Below are 17,985 nucleotides of genomic sequence, written 5' to 3'. Positions count from 1 at the left end.
ACCTGAGCCTGCTGTTGAAAGCTCAAGGTATAACCTGCCAAACTAAAAATGATTTGTAAAGAGGTATATGGGCCAGATGAGCAGCTATGAGTATTACAGAGGTCTCCGAGCTGTGACAATCCTGCATCTCTCAGCTTGCCCTGACAGCTTACGGCCATGAGGACATCTAAGGACTTGTGTTTTTGTCTGAGTCTTTATTATTCAGGGAAAGTGTGTAACATTCTCCTCATTGTCTAAAGAAGCTTCCTAATACAAGTCTTATGATCATTTATTTGCATAAACAGCATCTGTACATGTGAAGGAAAGTCCTTGAGATCTCATCTACTGGTGCTGGGGTTGAGTGCCGCTATTCTGGAAGCAGGTGGGATTCATCGCTGGTATGGGTGCATGGAGGCAGATTTAATGTTGGTTTTGATATTGCTGGGCATCTTACCTAATGGGAGACATTGAACAGTCAGTTCACTCATAGACAGACATCCTGCTATAGATCTTGTGGCCTGTGTGGCCATTCTTACCTGGCTGGCCAGTCTGTGCCATTGGAACCCCCCCAGGCATATGCTGCTGGTTGGGCGGCAGGGTCATGGGTACTTGCTGCATGCCCGCAGCCCCTTGTAACATCCCACCTGCTGCAGACTGTCCTGGACCCATGGGGCCTCCAGGTCCTGGGGGCCGGCGATTGGACAGGCCCTTTCCAAAGGCTACGGCTACTACCAGCGCATTTGTGTCGGCTGGATTATACGTTGATTTATTTTGTCGTAGATCTAAAATAAGAAAAAAAAAATTCAACATTAACAACACCTCTGGTCTGAACGCACAAGACGCAGAGCTCAATAATGGTCATCACTGCTGCGGCCAAACAGAGACTCGAGCAAGTTCGGAAAGCCGGGGCAGCTCTGTTATTTTACATGCCTGCAAGTGCTTAGGGAACTCTTTAATATGTTTAGGTGAATGGCAGTCATCACCTTTAACAGCTGCTCCATATTCCCCTACATGTCTGATAGAGGAAAGGCTTCCCCGCATGTTGAGAATGTCAGTGCTGAACTTTTGACAATGATAACATTTCATATACCCACACAAGAATTTCGGACACTCACTTCCAACATCCGACTCCCTTTCCTCCTTGAGGATTTTCTCCAGCAGGTTGTTGCACAACTTATTCATAGTCTGCACTTGTTTCTGGAAAGAAGCAACTCAGTTTACTACATAAGAAAAATATGAGAAGGTAATAGAGGCTGGCGGTGATGAAGGTGGGTCATTACCTGGGCCACTTCTGGAGTGATGCGAGATGCATCTGCAACCAGCTGCTTTTCCAGCTCCTCCACTTCAGGGTCCGGTTTTGTTCTCAGGTGATCAGGTACCACTTCATGGCTGAATACGGGTACCCTCCCCTCGGTGAGACGCTGCAAACATTAACTCATGTTAAGAAGTAGATCTCTAGACAACAAAGGCCTCTTGTGGGAAGTTATAAACTAAGGCACTTACCATGACCTCTTCATCTCTGTCCGGTGACAGGAGCAGGGGGATGATGACCTGGTTTTTCAGTAATGGTGTCTTCTCATTTTTCAGGACTTTATTCAGAGTGTTAAGCTGACCCGAGAGCAGGGCGAAACTGTCCAGCACAGAGGGCCTAGGGAGAGAGATATGTGAGGTGGCCATTAAGACAGGTCTCGAAGGATGGAGGGAATGGGAAAGGGTCAATAAGGAACCTCAGAAAATAAATGACAGGATGGAAAAAATCAAAATGTGGGAACAACGCAATAGAAAGTCCAAAGTGGTGATCTATAGTGAGGGATGGTGCCAAAGAAACTGGAAGCGACATGAAGCAAAAAAAAAAAAGAAACAAGTATGTGAGACGGACACAATTCATTACTAAAGCCAAGAAGAAGGATCTTACGGTTTAGGTCTAGAGTGGCCACAGCCGGGTACGACAGATCTGCTGCAGCACTGATGTCACATTGACAGCGCGACAGTCACTCGGAGCTCAGCGGCTCTGAGCGTTCTGTCTACACGGGCTGAGTTCCTGAGCTCACTGATTGGCTGCTGCACGATCGACATGAGATCAGTGCTACAGCCAATAGCACTGGTATCATTGAAGGAGACTCAGCACTGGACCCGGGGAAGGTGAATAAAGCTCTTTTTTTTTGTTTGTTTGTTTTTTAACAAACTGCATTCGGGGTTTGGGACTTTGTAGAAGGGGATAACGCCTTTGAAACAACAGAGAGCAGACAGTCACCTGCAAGTGGCTGCAGCTCTCCCACGCCGGAAGATTGAAGAATAGCGGGAATCCGATAGGAAACAATCTGCTCTATCACGATGGGTGCATTTTAAAGTGAAAAAAGATATATACTCCTTTAAAAGACATGTACAGAGTGACACGTCTGTGCAACAGACCCGGCGTGAACGTTGTGGAGCTTCGTCCGGAAGCTTACACCCTCCCTCCTGTACCTTGTTATATTATTTATAAAGGTTAATTGCAAACATAAGTATGGAATAGAAAGCCGGAGACGACATCTGTGAAATCTGCACAGGAAAATCAGGCCGAGCTCACATTAAAAGTTAATTGTCTGAAGCATCAGTCCTATCCACGATAAGAACATTTGCAATGTAGTCTCCGTTTCTATGATTAAGGCCGGGGTCAGGCTTGAGAGAAACTCGCACATCAATACCCGGCACTGCTGCTGGCACTCGGGACTGGAGCGTTCAGCTGCATAGAAACACATACAGCTGAATGCTCCGATCCGAGTTCCAGGTATTGACGTGCGAGACTCGTGCGAGTTTCTCGCAAGCCTGACCCCGGCCTTACAACTATTTACATTTCTGTCCATCTTACATTGGTGATCATGGGTGATGATGACAGCAGACTTGTGGCGTACGAGGTCACTACAGCAGCTAAAACCTCTGCGGAAACCACACTGGTAACACACAGACAGCGGACATGTCTGGGGAATGTGTCCCTGCCCCTAATATCTGTGATCGGCAGGTAATTCCCAAAATAATGTGCGGCGCTGGGAAGTGACCTTATGGGGTATTATAATGGCTCTATAGGTGGGATATGGAAGTGACCGATTTATAGATATGCCTCCAGGTCATGGAGAGTAGAGCAAGAGTGATGAAAGTTAAAGAACACTATTAGAATATATATCTGTCCTATATTTGTTTTTTACTTAAATACATGTACCGTATATACTCGTGTATAAGCCGACCCCCCCTAATTTTGCCACAAAAAACTGGGAAAACTTATTGACTCACGTATAAGCCTAGGGTGGTCCAAGAAGATGCTCCATAGATAAAACCCCCATATGCTGCTGCACAAGGGTTAATACTGGCCCAAGAAGATGCTCCATAAATACCCCCCATATGCTGCTGCACAAGGGTTAATGCTGCCCCATAAATACCCCTCATATATTGCTGCAGAAGGGTTAATGCTGCCCCATAAGATGCTCCATAAATACCCCCCATATGCTGCTGCACAAGGGTTAATGCTGCTCCATAAATACCCCCATATGCTGCTGCACAAGGGTTAATGCTGCCCCATAAGATGCTCCATAAATACCCTCCAAATACTTCTGCACAAGGGTTAATGCTGGCCCATAAGATGCTCCATAAATACCCCTTATTTGCTGCTGCTGCAATTGAAAAAAAAATAAAAAAATGACATACTCACCTCTCCGTCACTGGGGGCCAGGTGCCGGTGTCCTGAGCCCCTGGCACCGGCGGTATTTACCGGCCCCTGTTCCATTGCCGTCCTCCGCTGTGTCTCCCGGGTCTCTGCAGTGACGTTCATTCATCAGAGGGTGCGCACTGACTACGTCATTGCGCCCTCTGCTGAAAGTCACAGCAGGAGGACCCGGAGACACAGCGGGGGATGGCGATGGAACGGGGACAGGTGAATAGTGCTCTGCCCCCGTCATACTCACCCCCTCCTGGTGCACGGTATTCTCTGCCGCCCCTGCTTCCCCATCGGTCGTCTGCTTCCTGCATTCAGCAGTCATGTGGTACCACTCATTAAACTCATAAATATGCGCATATTCATGAGTTTAACGAGCGGTACCACGTGACCGCTGAACGCAGGAAGCAGACGACCGAGGGAGAAGCAGGGGCTGCAGAGACGTGCCAGGAGGGGGTGAGTATGGTCTCTGACCCCCCACTCCCGCTTTATGTCTCGCGTATAAGCCCGGGGGGGGTTTGGGTGGGGGATTTCAGCTAAAAATTATTTTTTAAATTGGGTTTTATTAAAAATGTTGCATGGCTTCCCCGATATGGTGCATGTATTACACTATTACAGACTGTGTCAAGAATGGCCACATATTTGCAAAGGATGAAATCTTCACTACGGCAGACAGACGTGGAGTCACTGCCGCACGTGGATACAGCGCTGAATTCCCTGCTCACATGTTTTGTGCTGTAATGTCTTCCCCGTTTGCAGTGCAGCCATCTGCAACAAATCCGACTTATCTGACCACAGATCCCACAGACACAGCACTGGCCGGCCTGATGTGTGGGGGCAATGGCTGGGGCCGGTCTCTTCTCACTCACCAAGTCAGTCGGTCATATTCGTTCTCCAACTTATAGATGAATCCACCCAATGAGTTCTTCAAATCAGAAACCTGGGCGATGAGAGTCTCCAAACTGGACTCCAGCTGCTTCTCCTCTCGCTGCAGGAAAGCAAAAACAGGAGTTACTTAGGAGTGACAGACATTTCTTCCATCAGCCCAGAAGAAAATGAATAACTGCAGAGACCGCGTCATGGGCACCTGGGGCCACAGACGAGTGGGAGTGATGAAGGAGGGCGCTGTCTGCTCCGAAGAGTAAATTACTGAAAAGGTTACGCAGCTACTATAGAAAGGTGTCATGACACGCAGAGCATCGCACCTACAATAGAAAGGTGTCATGACACACAGAGCATCACAGCTATTATTGAAAGGCGTCAGGACATGCAGAGCATCGCACCTACAATAGAAAGGTGTCATGACACGCAGAGCATCGCACCTACAATAGAAAGGTGTCAGGTCACGCAGAGCATTGCAGCTATGATAGAAAGGTGTCAGGACACACAGAGCATCGCACCTATGATAGAAAGGTGTCAGGACACACAGAGCATCGCACCTATGATAGAAAGGTGTCAGGAATGCAGAGCATCGCACCTATGGTAGAAAGGTGTCAGGACACGCAGAGCATCGCTCCTCTAATAGAAAGGTGTCAGGAACGCAGAGAATAGCAGCTATGACAGAAAGGTGTCAGAACACGCAGAGCATTGCAGCTATGATAGAAAGGTGTCAGAACACACAGAGCATTGCAGCTATGATAGAAAGGTGTCAAGAGACGCAGAGCATTGCACCTATGGTAGAAAGGTGTCATAACACGCAGAGCATCGCACCTATGATAGAAAGGTGTCAAGAGACGCAGAGCATTGCACCTATGGTAGAAAGGTGTCATGACACGCAGAGCATCGCACCTATGGTAGAAAGGTGTCAGGAACCAACAAAGAGGCATAAAATGTCACAAGGATCACTCAGAAAAATGCATAAAATAGTTAGTTTTTTGACATACACAACAATATGATGCTAAAAACATTAAAACCAGAAAAACCACACATATATGCCCATAATGGGGTACAAGCCCTACCGAACTCCTCCTTTCCCAGGTTCAATGTGCACCAAGTCACCACATAATTATCAATAAAAGTTAATAGTGTTTGGTGTAATGAAATAAAGAAAAGCAAAAACCTTTGAGCCCACAAAATCAAGACAATTGCTAATAGGAAAAATCAATTGTATATGTTGCTGTCTGATATGTCACCTGGGGGATCATGAGCGGACCAGATACCACAGGCTCAACACCAAAAAACTTTAAACCAAAGGCTGAACAAGTGAGATTAAATATGGACAAGGGGGAGAACCAAATAATGATCACTCCCTGTAGGGTACAAGCAGCCAAATAGAGCGTAAAGACTGCAACCCATACAACAGTGTGATACGAGCTGTACCCCTAGGACACGCATAGTATCGGCTGGTCAGTCTCTGCGGCAACAAGACAGAGATCCGGGCTGGAGGGGTGGACAAAGGAAGAGGACAGAGCAAGAAAGGAGTCAGGACACGCAGAGCATCGCAGCTACGATAGAAAGGAGTCAGGACACGCAGAGCATCACAGCTACGATAGAAAGGAGTCAGGACACGCAGAGCATCGCAGCTACGATAGAAAGGAGTCAGGACACGCAGAGCATCGCAGCTACGATAGAAAGGTGTCAGGACACGCAGAGCATCGCAGCTACGATAGAAAGGTGTCAGGACACACAGAGAATCGCACCTATGATAGAAAGGTGTCAGGACACACAGAGAATCGCACCTATGATAGAAAGGTGTCAGGACACGCTGAGCATCGCAGCTGCGATAGAAAGTTTCAGGACACACAGAGTATCGCACCTACGATAGAAAGGAGTCAGGACACGCAGAGCATCGCAGCTACGATAGAAAGGAGTCAGGACACGCAGAGCATCGCAGCTACGATAGAAAGGAGTCAGGACAGACAGAGCATCGCAGCTACGATAGAAAGGTGTCAGGACAGACAGAGCATCGCACCTACGATAGAAAGGTGTCAGGACACGCAGAGCATCGCAGCTACGATAGAAAGGTGTTCAGGACACACAGAGAATCGCACCTATGATAGAAAGGTGTCAGGACACGCAGAGCATCGCAGCTGCGATAGAAAGGAGTCAGGACACGCTGAGCATCGCAGCTACGATAGAAAGGAGTCAGGACACGCTGAGCATCGCAGCTGCGATAGAAAGTTTCAGGACACGCAGAGCATCGCAGCTACGATAGAAAGGAGTCAGGACACGCAGAGCATCGCAGCTACGATAGAAAGGAGTCAGGACAGACAGAGCATCGCACCTACGATAGAAAGGTGTCAGGACAGACAGAGCATCGCACCTACGATAGAAAGGTGTCAGGACACGCAGAGCATCGCAGCTATAATAGAAAGGAGTCAGGACACACAGAGTATCGCACCTACGATAGAAAGGAGTCAGGACACGCAGAGCATCGCAGCTACGATAGAAAGGAGTCAGGACACACAGAGCATCGCAGCTACGATAGAAAGGAGTCAGGACAGACAGAGCATCGCACCTATGATAGAAAGGTGTCAGGACACGCAGAGCATCGCACCTATGATAGAAAGGTGTCAGGACACGCAGAGCATCGCAGCTACGATAGAAAGTGTCAGGACACACAGAGCATTGCACCTATGATAGAAAGGTGTCAGGACATGCAGAGTATCGCACCTACGATAGAAAGTGTCAGGACACGCAGAGCATCGCAGCTACGATAAAAAGTGTCAGGACAGACAGAGCATCGCACCTATGATAGAAAGGTGTCAGGACACGCAGAGCATCGCAGCTACGATAGAAAGTGTCAGGACAGACAGAGCATCGCACCTACGATAGAAAGGTGTCAGGACACGCAGAGCATCTCAGCTACGATAGAAAGGTGTCAGGACACACAGAGAATCGCACCTATGATAGAAAGGTGTCAGGACACGCAGAGCATCGCAGCTGCGATAGAAAGGAGTCAGGACACGCTGAGCATCGCAGCTACGATAGAAAGGAGTCAGGACACGCTGAGCATCGCAGCTGCGATAGAAAGTTTCAGGACACACAGAGTATCGCACCTACGATAGAAAGGAGTCAGGACACGCAGAGCATCGCAGCTACGATAGAAAGGAGTCAGGACACGCAGAGCATCGCAGCTACGATAGAAAGGAGTCAGGACAGACAGAGCATCGCACCTACGATAGAAAGGTGTCAGGACAGACAGAGCATCGCACCTACGATAGAAAGGTGTCAGGACACGCAGAGCATCGCAGCTATAATAGAAAGGAGTCAGGACACACAGAGCATCGCAGCTACGATAGAAAGGAGTCAGGACACGCAGAGCATCGCAGCTACGATAGAAAGGAGTCAGGACAGACAGAGCATCGCACCTACGATAGAAAGGTGTCAGGACAGACAGAGCATCGCACCTATGATAGAAAGGTGTCAGGACACGCAGAGCATCGCACCTATGATAGAAAGGTGTCAGGACACGCAGAGCATCGCAGCTACGATAGAAAGTGTCAGGACACACAGAGCATTGCACCTATGATAGAAAGGTGTCAGGACATGCAGAGTATCGCACCTACGATAGAAAGTGTCAGGACACGCAGAGCATCGCAGCTACGATAGAAAGTGTCAGGACAGACAGAGCATCGCACCTATAAGGTGTCAGGACACGCAGAGCATCGCAGCTACGATAGAAAGTGTCAGGACAGACAGAGCATCGCACCTATGATAGAAAGGTGTCAGGACACGCAGAGCATCGCAGCTGCGATAGAAAGGAGTCAGGACACGCTGAGCATCGCAGCTACGATAGAAAGGAGTCAGGACACGCTGAGCATCGCAGCTGCGATAGAAAGTTTCAGGACACACAGAGTATCGCACCTACGATAGAAAGGAGTCAGGACACGCAGAGCATCGCAGCTACGATAGAAAGGAGTCAGGACACGCAGAGCATCGCAGCTACGATAGAAAGGAGTCAGGACACGCAGAGCATCGCAGCTACGATAGAAAGGAGTCAGGACACGCAGAGCATCGCAGCTACGATAGAAAGGAGTCAGGACAGACAGAGCATCGCACCTACGATAGAAAGGTGTCAGGACACGCAGAGCATCGCAGCTATAATAGAAAGGAGTCAGGACACACAGAGCATCGCAGCTACGATAGAAAGGAGTCAGGACACGCAGAGCATCGCAGCTACGATAGAAAGGAGTCAGGACAGACAGAGCATCGCACCTATGATAGAAAGGTGTCAGGACACGCAGAGCATCGCACCTATGATAGAAAGGTGTCAGGACACGCAGAGCATCGCAGCTACGATAGAAAGTGTCAGGACACACAGAGCATTGCACCTATGATAGAAAGGTGTCAGGACACGCAGAGCATCGCAGCTACGATAGAAAGGAGTCAGGACAGACAGAGCATCGCACCTATGATAGAAAGGTGTCAGGACATGCAGAGTATCGCACCTACGATAGAAAGTGTCAGGACACACAGAGCATCGCAGCTACGATAGAAAGTGTCAGGACAGACAGAGCATCGCACCTATGATAGAAAGGTGTCAGGACATGCAGAGTATCGCACCTACGATAGAAAGTGTCAGGACACGCAGAGCATCGCAGCTACGATAGAAAGTGTCAGGACAGACAGAGCATCGCACCTATGATAGAAAAGAGTCAGGACACACAGAGTATCGCACCTATGATAGAAAGGAGTCATAGAATCATAGAATCGTAGAGTTGGAAGGGACCTCCTGGGCCATCTGGTCCAACCCCCTGCTCAAAGCAGGATTCGCTAAATCATCCCAGTCAGATGTCTGTCCAGCCTCTGTGTGAAGACTTCCATTGAAGTCAGGACACACAGAGCATCGCAGCTACGATAGAAAGGAGTCAGGACACACAGAGTATCGCAACTATGATAGAAAGTGTCAGGACACACAGAGCATCGCAGCTACGATAGAAAGGAGTCAGGACAATAACAGACGCATCCTATATCGCACACAGAGGAGCCGCAGCATGTACACGGTACATATATAGTAGAGGCCTCACATCACATCGCTGGGCTCAGTGCACACAGGGCAATAACACCTCTGGGATCGCACCTGCATGCTCCGCGCTCCTGGGCTCCGGTCACCATAGAAACAAAGGACTTCCGGTGCACCAGAAACTACATCCGGGTTCAAATTTTGATTTCCGGGTATAAGGGGCGGGGCTAGAGAGACCCAGTAACGCGAAATCGCCCCCCGGAACGGAGACACCCAGGAGGGGGTGGGGGAGCCGGGACATGGCGGAGAAAGGAGATGCCGAGGTACCCCCAAACTGTACAGCCCCCCAATATATGTACACAGGGGATATACTGACTGTACTGCTCCCCCCAATATATGTACACAGGGGATATACTGACTGTACTGCTCCCAATATATGTACACGGGGGATATACTGACTGTACTGCCCCCAATATATGTACACAGGGGATATACTGACTGTACTGCCCCCCAATATATGTACACAGGGGATATACTGACTGTACTGCCCCCCAATATATGTACACAGGGGATATACTGACTGTACTGCCCCCCAATATATGTACACAGGGGATATACTGACTGTACTGCCCCCCAATATATGTACACAGGGGATATACTGACTGTACTGCTCCCAATATATGTACACGGGGGATATACTGACTGTACTGCCCCCAATATATGTACACAGGGGATATACTGACTGTACTGCCCCCCAATATATGTACACAGGGGATATACTGACTGTACTGCCCCCCAATATATGTACACAGGGGATATACTGACTGTACTGCCCCCCCAATATATGTACACAGGGGATATACTGACTGTACTGCCCCCCCAATATATGTACACAGGGGATATACTGACTGTACCGCTCCCAATATATGTACACAGGGGATATACTGACTGTACTGCCCCCCAATATATGTACACAGGGGATATACTGACTGTACTGCCCCCCAATATATGTACACAGGGGATATACTGACTGTACTGCCCCCCCAATATATGTACACAGGGGATATACTGACTGTACTGCCCCCCAATATATGTACACAGGGGATATACTGACTGTACTGCCCCCAATATATATACACAGGGGATATACTGACTGTACTGCCCCCAATATATGTACACAGGGGATATACTGACTGTACTGCCCCCAATATATATACACAGGGGATATACTGACTGTACTGCCCCCCCAATATATGTACACGGGGGATATACTGACTGTACTGCCCCCAATATATGTACACGGGGGATATACTGACTGTACTGCCCCCCAATATATGTACACGGGGGATATACTGACTGTACTGCCCCCCAATATATGTACACGGGGGATATACTGACTGTACTGCCCCCAATATATGTACACGGGGGATATACTGACTGTACTGCCCCCCAATATATGTACACAGGGGATATATTGACTGTACTGCCCCCCAATATATGTACACAGGGGATATACTGACTGTACTGCCCCCCAATATATGTACACAGGGACTGTACTGCTCCCCCCAATATATGTACACAGGGGATATACTGACTGTACTGCCCCCCAATATATGTACACAGGGGATATACTGACTGTACAGCCCCCCCAATATATGTACACAGGGGATATACTGACTGTACTGCCCCCCCAATATATGTACACAGGGGATATACTGACTGTACAGCCCCCTAATATATGTACACAGGGGATATACTGACTGTACTGCCCCCCAATATATGTACGCAGGGGATGTAGTGACCGTAGTGCCCCCCAATATATGTACACAGGGGATATACTGACTGTGCTGCCCCCCAATATATGTATGCAGGGGATGTAGTGACCGTACTGCTCCCCAATATATGTACGCAGGGGGTGTAGTGACCGTACTGCCCCCCCCAATATATGTACGCAGGGGATGTAGTGACCGTAGTGCCCCCCAATGTATGTACACAGGGGATGTAGTGAACGTAGTGCCCCCCAATACATGTACGCAGGGGATGTAGTGACCGTACTGCTCCCCAATATATGTACGCAGGGGATGTAGTGACCGTACTGCCCCCCCATTATATGTACGCAGGGGATGTAGTGACTGTACTGCCCCCAATATACAGTTTGTACACAGGGGATATATTGAAATGCCTCTCCACACCATTACTAACTCACTGCCAAATCGGTCATGCTGTAGGATGTTGCAGGCAGCAGATCGCTCTCCATGGTGTCTCCAGACTGTCACATGTGCTCAGTTGAACCTGCTCACATTCATGAAGAGTACAGGGAGCCAATGTCAAAACTGCCAATCTTGGTGTTCTCTGGCAAATGCCAATCGCCCTGCACGATGTTGGGTTCTGAGCACAACACTCACTTGTGGACAACCGGCCCTCATACCATCACCATCATGGAGTCTGTTTCTGACAGTTTGAGCAGACACATGGATGTTAGTGGTTTGCCGGAGGTCATTTTTCAGGGCTCTGGCACTGCTCCTCCTGTTCCTTCATGCACAAAAGAGGAGGTAGTGATACAGCTCCTGGTGTACTGGCCTGCCTCCTGGTATCTGCTCCATGCTCTGGAAACTGTGCTGATAGACACAACTACCTTTCTTGCCATGGATGACAATGATGTGCCATCCTGGATGAGCTCCACTACCTCAGCAACTTCTGTGGGCTGTTATGTAGACACCGCCTCATGCTACTATACTGTAAGAACAATGACACAATTCAAAAGTGACCAAAACAGCCAAAAAGGATGAAAACAGAGAAATGGTCTGTGGTCACCCTCTGCAGAACCATTCCTTTATAGGGGTAGTCTTGCTATATGCCGATCATTTCTACCTGTTGTCTGTTCCATTTGACCAATAGCGGGAGAAATTGATTACCAATTGGCGTGGGTTCATAACTGGACAGGTTGATTTCACAGAAGTGTGATTGACTTGGAGTTACGTTGTGGTGTTTAAGTGTTCCCTTTATTTTATGAGCAGTGTATTATTCTGACGCACCCACCATGGTTTTATTCCTCCTGGTTTTCTGATCTCTATACCGGTCTTGTTTTTCTGGTTCCTGTTGCGTCCTTAATGACTTTGTGTTTGGGGAAATTTGCATTCATGGCCATCCCCTTACATACATTTTTGCTTTTATTGGCACCTGAATCTGTTGACTGATCTTGCAAGTGATAATCTAACTTGTTCCTTATTGTAAAGGTGGCTGTTCCCATAACAATATTTTACTCACTGTCTTGTTCTTTAGGCCTCTTTCACACATCAGTTTTTTGCCATCAGTCACAATCTGTCAAATTGTGAAAAAAAAAATGATCCTGTGAAGATTGGAAAAAACTGATGAACCGGATCCGTCAAAAAAAGAAGCTGGAGCTGTAGAAATTTAAAGGAACATTATTCTAGAGAGAGAGAATTTTTTTAGTGCCAGAATGGAAAAAGCTGCCGTAGGGGGTTAAAATAAAGAAAGAGAAAATCTTCCGGGCATGCTCCGTTTAAAAGACTGAATCCGTCGCTGGATTCCATTTTTTGACGGACGGAGACGGATCCTGCGCCCATAGGCTTCCATTATAGCCACCGACGGATGGCGCTGGATCCGTCGCTGTCCGGCTTATCGACGTACACAAAAAAAGTTACTTTGTCCGTTGTCTCCAACCGACGGACAAAGAGTTTCCGATGGATTCGTCGGACGAAACGTGCGGCCATCCGTCAAAATCCGTCGCTAATACAAGTTTATGAGAAAAAACTGATCCAGCACAATCATTTGCTGGATCCGTTTTTTTTTTTTTTTTTCACAAAACGACGGATTGTGACTAATGGCAAAAAACTGATGTGTGAAAGAGGCCTTAATTAGTATGAAAAGTTTAGAATGTGCACATTGTAGATTCAGACTGAAGGCAGCAAAAGCGCAATGAAACACTTCAGACAAGGAGAAAAGAAATGTATGACGCACTCCTAAACAAGGCTTTTTTTTGTTTTGTGTTTTTTTTTTTTTTTTTTTTTTTTTTAGGAGTCTTTTTGAGCAGGCTTTCCTGCATTTCTGAGTACCTTTTTACTACCGTATTTTGCTTGTGTTCTGAGCAAAAGTTGCCTGTAGAATGGACTGGTCACTTTTTTTTTTTTACCTCTTGACATTTTTGAAAACCTGTGATAATTAAATGATGCTTGAAAGCCTGATCGTGTGCACCTCAGGTCATTCTGAGATAGAAATAAAAATGTGCATGGTTTTTTATGTGTTTTCTGAGAGCTTTTCCTGCCTGAAGAAGACATCGTGTTCTGCTGCAAAAGCAATGTTTAATATGCAAAGGTCAAAATCCATGGTGAAATTTCGCAGTGCAAGTCAGTTTCCAACGTTTTTTTTCTCTGTGTCACGTGGGCAACCTTTGGTAAACGTTTAGCCACTTTGCTGCTTTTTATAATTCACGTTGAATTTTCTGCATGAACATCTGGACTGAGGGTCTTCATCGTAGCCGCCACAAGTGAACTTGCCTGTTTGTTGCAGAACAAGGACTCTCAGCCTACACTAATAGCCCCCTGCTGTCAGCGCATGCTGGGGGTTGTAGTCTCACGGCGGCTTGAGGTCGTATATGTTGGTGCTCGCATTGCATTCCAGAGTTGGCGGACCCCGCAGATTCCTCTGGATGCTGCTAACAAGCTGAGCTTTCCTTGCATTGTGCCAAGTCCACAGAAGTGCTGCCACCAGTCCCATGTGCAGGAGCTGTGTGTTGGGACACTGCTGGCTTAACCCTTTGTTTATAAGGACATAGCAGAGAAAACACATATAGCTATTTATTAATGATCGTATACCCACTCTGACCACGTGCAAGGGCTGAGGAGTGCATGCTGCTTCTGTAATCCGTTTCTTGTATGATCCTTTTTACTTATGAATAAAACCAATTAGCAGAAGAAATTCTCCTGTATTTTTATGACTATAATTCTGTAGTCACTGTCTACCTCAGTAACCTTGATTTAATGTTTAGTAACTCGCATGCATGTTTATCCGGGTCCAAAGTGCTTGGACATTGTAGTGGATTATCTGTCATTTGTGGTAGGGACTGGCGACTGACTGTGCACTAAGAGTTACATCCAGAGCTGCACTCATTATTCTGCTGGTGCAGTCACTGTGTACATACATTACATTACTGATCCTGAGTTACATCCTGTATTATATTCCAGAGCTGCACTCACTATTCTGCTGGTGCAGTCACTGTGTACATACATTACATTACTGATCCTGAGTTACATCCTGTATTATACTCCAGAGCTGCACTCACTATTCTGCTGGTGCAGTCACTGTGTACATACATTACATTACTGATCCTGAGTTACATCCTGTATTATACTCCAGAGCTGCACTCCCTATTCTGCTGGTGCAGTCACTGTGTACATACATTACTGATCCTGAGTTACATCCTGTATTATACTCCAGAGCTGCACTCACTATTCTACTGGTGCAGTCACTGTGTACATACATTACATTACTGATCCTGAGTTACATCCTGTATTATACTCCAGAGCTGCACTCACTACTCTACTGGTGCAGTCACTGTGTACATACATTACATTACTGATCCTGAGTTACATCCTGTCTTATACTCCAGAGCTGCACTCACTATTCTGCTGGTGCAGTCACTGTGTACATACATTACATTACTGATCCTGAGTTACATCCTGTATTATACTCCAGAGCTGCACTCACTATTCTGGTGCAGTCTCTGTGTACATACATTACATTACTGATCCTGAGTTACATCCTGTATTATACTCCAGAGCTGCACTCACTATTCTGCTGGTGCAGTCACTGTGTACATACATTACATTACTGATCCTGAGTTACATCCTGTATTATACTCCAGAGCTGCACTCACTATTCTACTGGTGCAGTCACTGTGTACATACATTACATTACTGATCCTGAGTTACATCCTGTATTATACTCCAGAGCTGCACTCACTATTCTGCTGGTGCAGTCACTGTGTACATACATTACTGATCCTGAGTTACATCCTGTATTACACCCCAGAGCTGCACTCACTACTCTACTGGTGCAGTCACTGTGTACATACATTACATTACTGATCCTGTATTATACTCCAGAGCTGCACTCACTATTCTGCTGGTGCAGTCACTGTGTACATACATTACATTACTGATCCTGAATACATGAGTAGATTGCTTTCTGCTGGACTTTCCCCTTAATTCCTGATTTTCAGTCCTAGTATCTGTGTGATCCAGTCTATGGAAGCCCAGAGAGATGTCGGGTTTCAGTTGAAATATTCTCATTAATTAATTAAACCTTTTTTAATGTGGAAACATTTCGATCTTCATTGTGTCTTATAATTGAATTTTGCCACATCCAGGATAAAGCAATTTACAGTATATCGTTGTCTTTTTATCAGGATCGAGGCTCCGGCTCGTCGGTGTAATGGGAGGTTTCAGTATTATGACTTTCAATCTTATTGCAGCTTCACATGTACATACTTTTTTTTTTTTTTTTTTTTTTTTTTAAATAAAACTGTGCTGTTTCTGTTCATTGGAGCTTTTCTCAGATGACAGCCTGTCTGTAGACGGCTCCTTATTTTTAATGTCTCATTAATTGTAATGCTGCCCCTCACCTGCGGTGGCGCTGCGGGGATAGTGAACACCTGCAGTCAGGTTTTTCCTGCAGGTCATAGCTGATCGCTGAGACTCCCTCTCTGGTTAGGTGTTTTTTTTTTCCTTCTAAAATTGTAAGTGTTTTTCTGGAGCGGAGAACCCCTTTAAGAGTCATCGGTATATATTGCAGTTCTGTGTTCTTCCTTTTTGTCACGTCTTGTGCGTATTTTTTTCTTTTCTTTTTCTTGTTGCAGGTGGAGGAGGCCGGGCAGGTGTTCCTGCTGATGAAGAAGGATTACCGCATCTCTCGCAATGTCCGCCTGGCTTGGTTCCTTAACAATCTTCACCAGTCTATTTCTTCTGTCCCTGAGTCGGAGTTGGTAAGTGTGGGGTTAATGCGAGCAGTGTAAACCGGTCTGCATTGGAACTTTTTTTAACGAATTAACACAAGTAAGCAAAAATGATGTTCCTCCGTTACTCCTACTGGAAATCAATAAATGAATTGTCTCATTTCTACTCTCCGCAATTGTCAGCATAAACCATATTGCCGAGGAATAGTAACCTGCGGCTGACGCTTATCGTATCCATTTCCAGGAAGAGTAACAGAGGAATGGCGCAATGCTGAGTTCTAAAGATGGCTTTGCAAATCCCAAACTGTTTTCTAAACCTTGTATGCCCCCCATACAAAGTGCACTCTCGGTTTGCCTGAGCGTACTTTTAAGAAACGCCAAAGCCTGCTCGTCCTACTCAGAGAGCTGAGGGTCTGTCACTCTGTATCGGTGTAGAAGGCACTGGGTCACAGATGTTATGGTAATTTACTTTCTCCGGAACTTTGTATTTTAGGGTTTACATGATAATGAACTAGAAGTGGTGAGCGTCGTGCCAAATGGCTGGCAGCCGGATGAGGCGGTACGTCCCGGTCCGTTCCTCTTGGTCCCATCAACGTGGGTCACCTTCCTGGCACGACAGTACCGCTTTGTGATCGAACTCGACCTCAGTCCTTCTACAGTCATTGTGGTAATTAAAAGGCACTTACAGGGGTTTTACCTCCACTGGTATCCAAAATCTCAAGGTATCCCCCATCCAATGGCTAGGGGATTACTTACTGATCGCTGCGTGTCCGACTGAAGAAACCCCCACTCCATTGATTGTCTATGGGGATCCTTTTCTCGGGATCACTGGTGGGCCCTAGCAGTCGGCTAGTTTCCACCTAAACTATGGATATATGATAACCTGAGATTTGGGGAAAATGCCTTTTTACATTGAGATTAATGGAATCTGTTGGATTATCAGGTGTGATGAATTATGTATGTGCAGTAATGGGACCTGGTGGCTGCTGGATAATCAGATATTATAGATTATTAGAAGGTCAAAAAAGTTTATACGATTCACTCGCACTTGTCGTTGACCATCCTGCAGTTCAGTGCTGGAAATAATTGCTGGATTATCAGACTTTCTGGAATATTAGCATAAAACTACAGTGACATTACTTGATCCTCTTTTTTTTTTTTTTTTTTTTCCTCTAGGACGACTCCACGGAGGAGATCCTTTTCGATGAGATCTTCCATTCTCTCTCCCGCTGTCTGCTCGGGCTCCTCAGGCCTTTCCGTATCCCCGGGTCCAGTTTGGTTTTCCGGCCGGAGATATTTGTTACCATTCAGGCCTATTCTTCTATCGTTGGACTTCAGAGCCATCAGGTAAAATAAGATTGCTGTTGTCACACGTGTACAGCGCCATCAACTTATTATTCTCCACTGGCAATATCACGCCGCTCTTTTTGTTTTTTGCCG

At 46.7% G+C, this 17,985-nt stretch overlaps 2 protein-coding genes across 6 annotated transcripts in view; one reads left to right on the top strand and one right to left on the bottom strand.

Moving 5' to 3' along the window:
* Window positions 1-250: 250 nt before the first annotated feature.
* Window positions 251-9,823, bottom strand: MED8 (mediator complex subunit 8). Its single transcript, XM_073544512.1, has 7 exons — window positions 9,690-9,823; window positions 4,537-4,655; window positions 1,483-1,627; window positions 1,260-1,400; window positions 1,095-1,176; window positions 516-761; window positions 251-433 (listed from the first exon to the last, which is right to left on the bottom strand). Exons 1-7 carry the CDS (start codon window positions 9,693-9,695, stop codon window positions 369-371), a joined length of 804 nt encoding a protein of 267 aa, XP_073400613.1. The 5' UTR covers window positions 9,696-9,823; the 3' UTR covers window positions 251-368.
* Window positions 9,772-17,985, top strand: part of SZT2 (SZT2 subunit of KICSTOR complex) — a 143,554-nt gene continuing 135,340 nt past the window's right edge. For 4 of the 5 annotated variants that reach the window (XM_073544510.1, XM_073544506.1, XM_073544507.1 and 1 more), the window contains exons 1-4: window positions 9,772-9,895; window positions 16,450-16,575; window positions 17,039-17,212; window positions 17,722-17,892. In XM_073544510.1, coding sequence (XP_073400611.1) covers window positions 9,872-9,895; window positions 16,450-16,575; window positions 17,039-17,212; window positions 17,722-17,892 — 495 coding nt within the window. In that variant the 5' untranslated portion in view covers window positions 9,772-9,871. The remainder of the gene's footprint in view (window positions 9,896-16,449; window positions 16,576-17,038; window positions 17,213-17,721; window positions 17,893-17,985) is intronic. The other variant, XM_073544509.1, reaches the window with a different exon arrangement.

Source organism: Dendrobates tinctorius, unplaced genomic scaffold (genome assembly GCF_039654945.1).
Source record: "Dendrobates tinctorius isolate UK_male_01 unplaced genomic scaffold, ASM3965494v1 ptg000138l, whole genome shotgun sequence".
Taxonomy (NCBI): Eukaryota; Metazoa; Chordata; class Amphibia; order Anura; family Dendrobatidae; genus Dendrobates; species Dendrobates tinctorius.
This window is presented reverse-complemented; position numbering and strand designations above follow the sequence as displayed.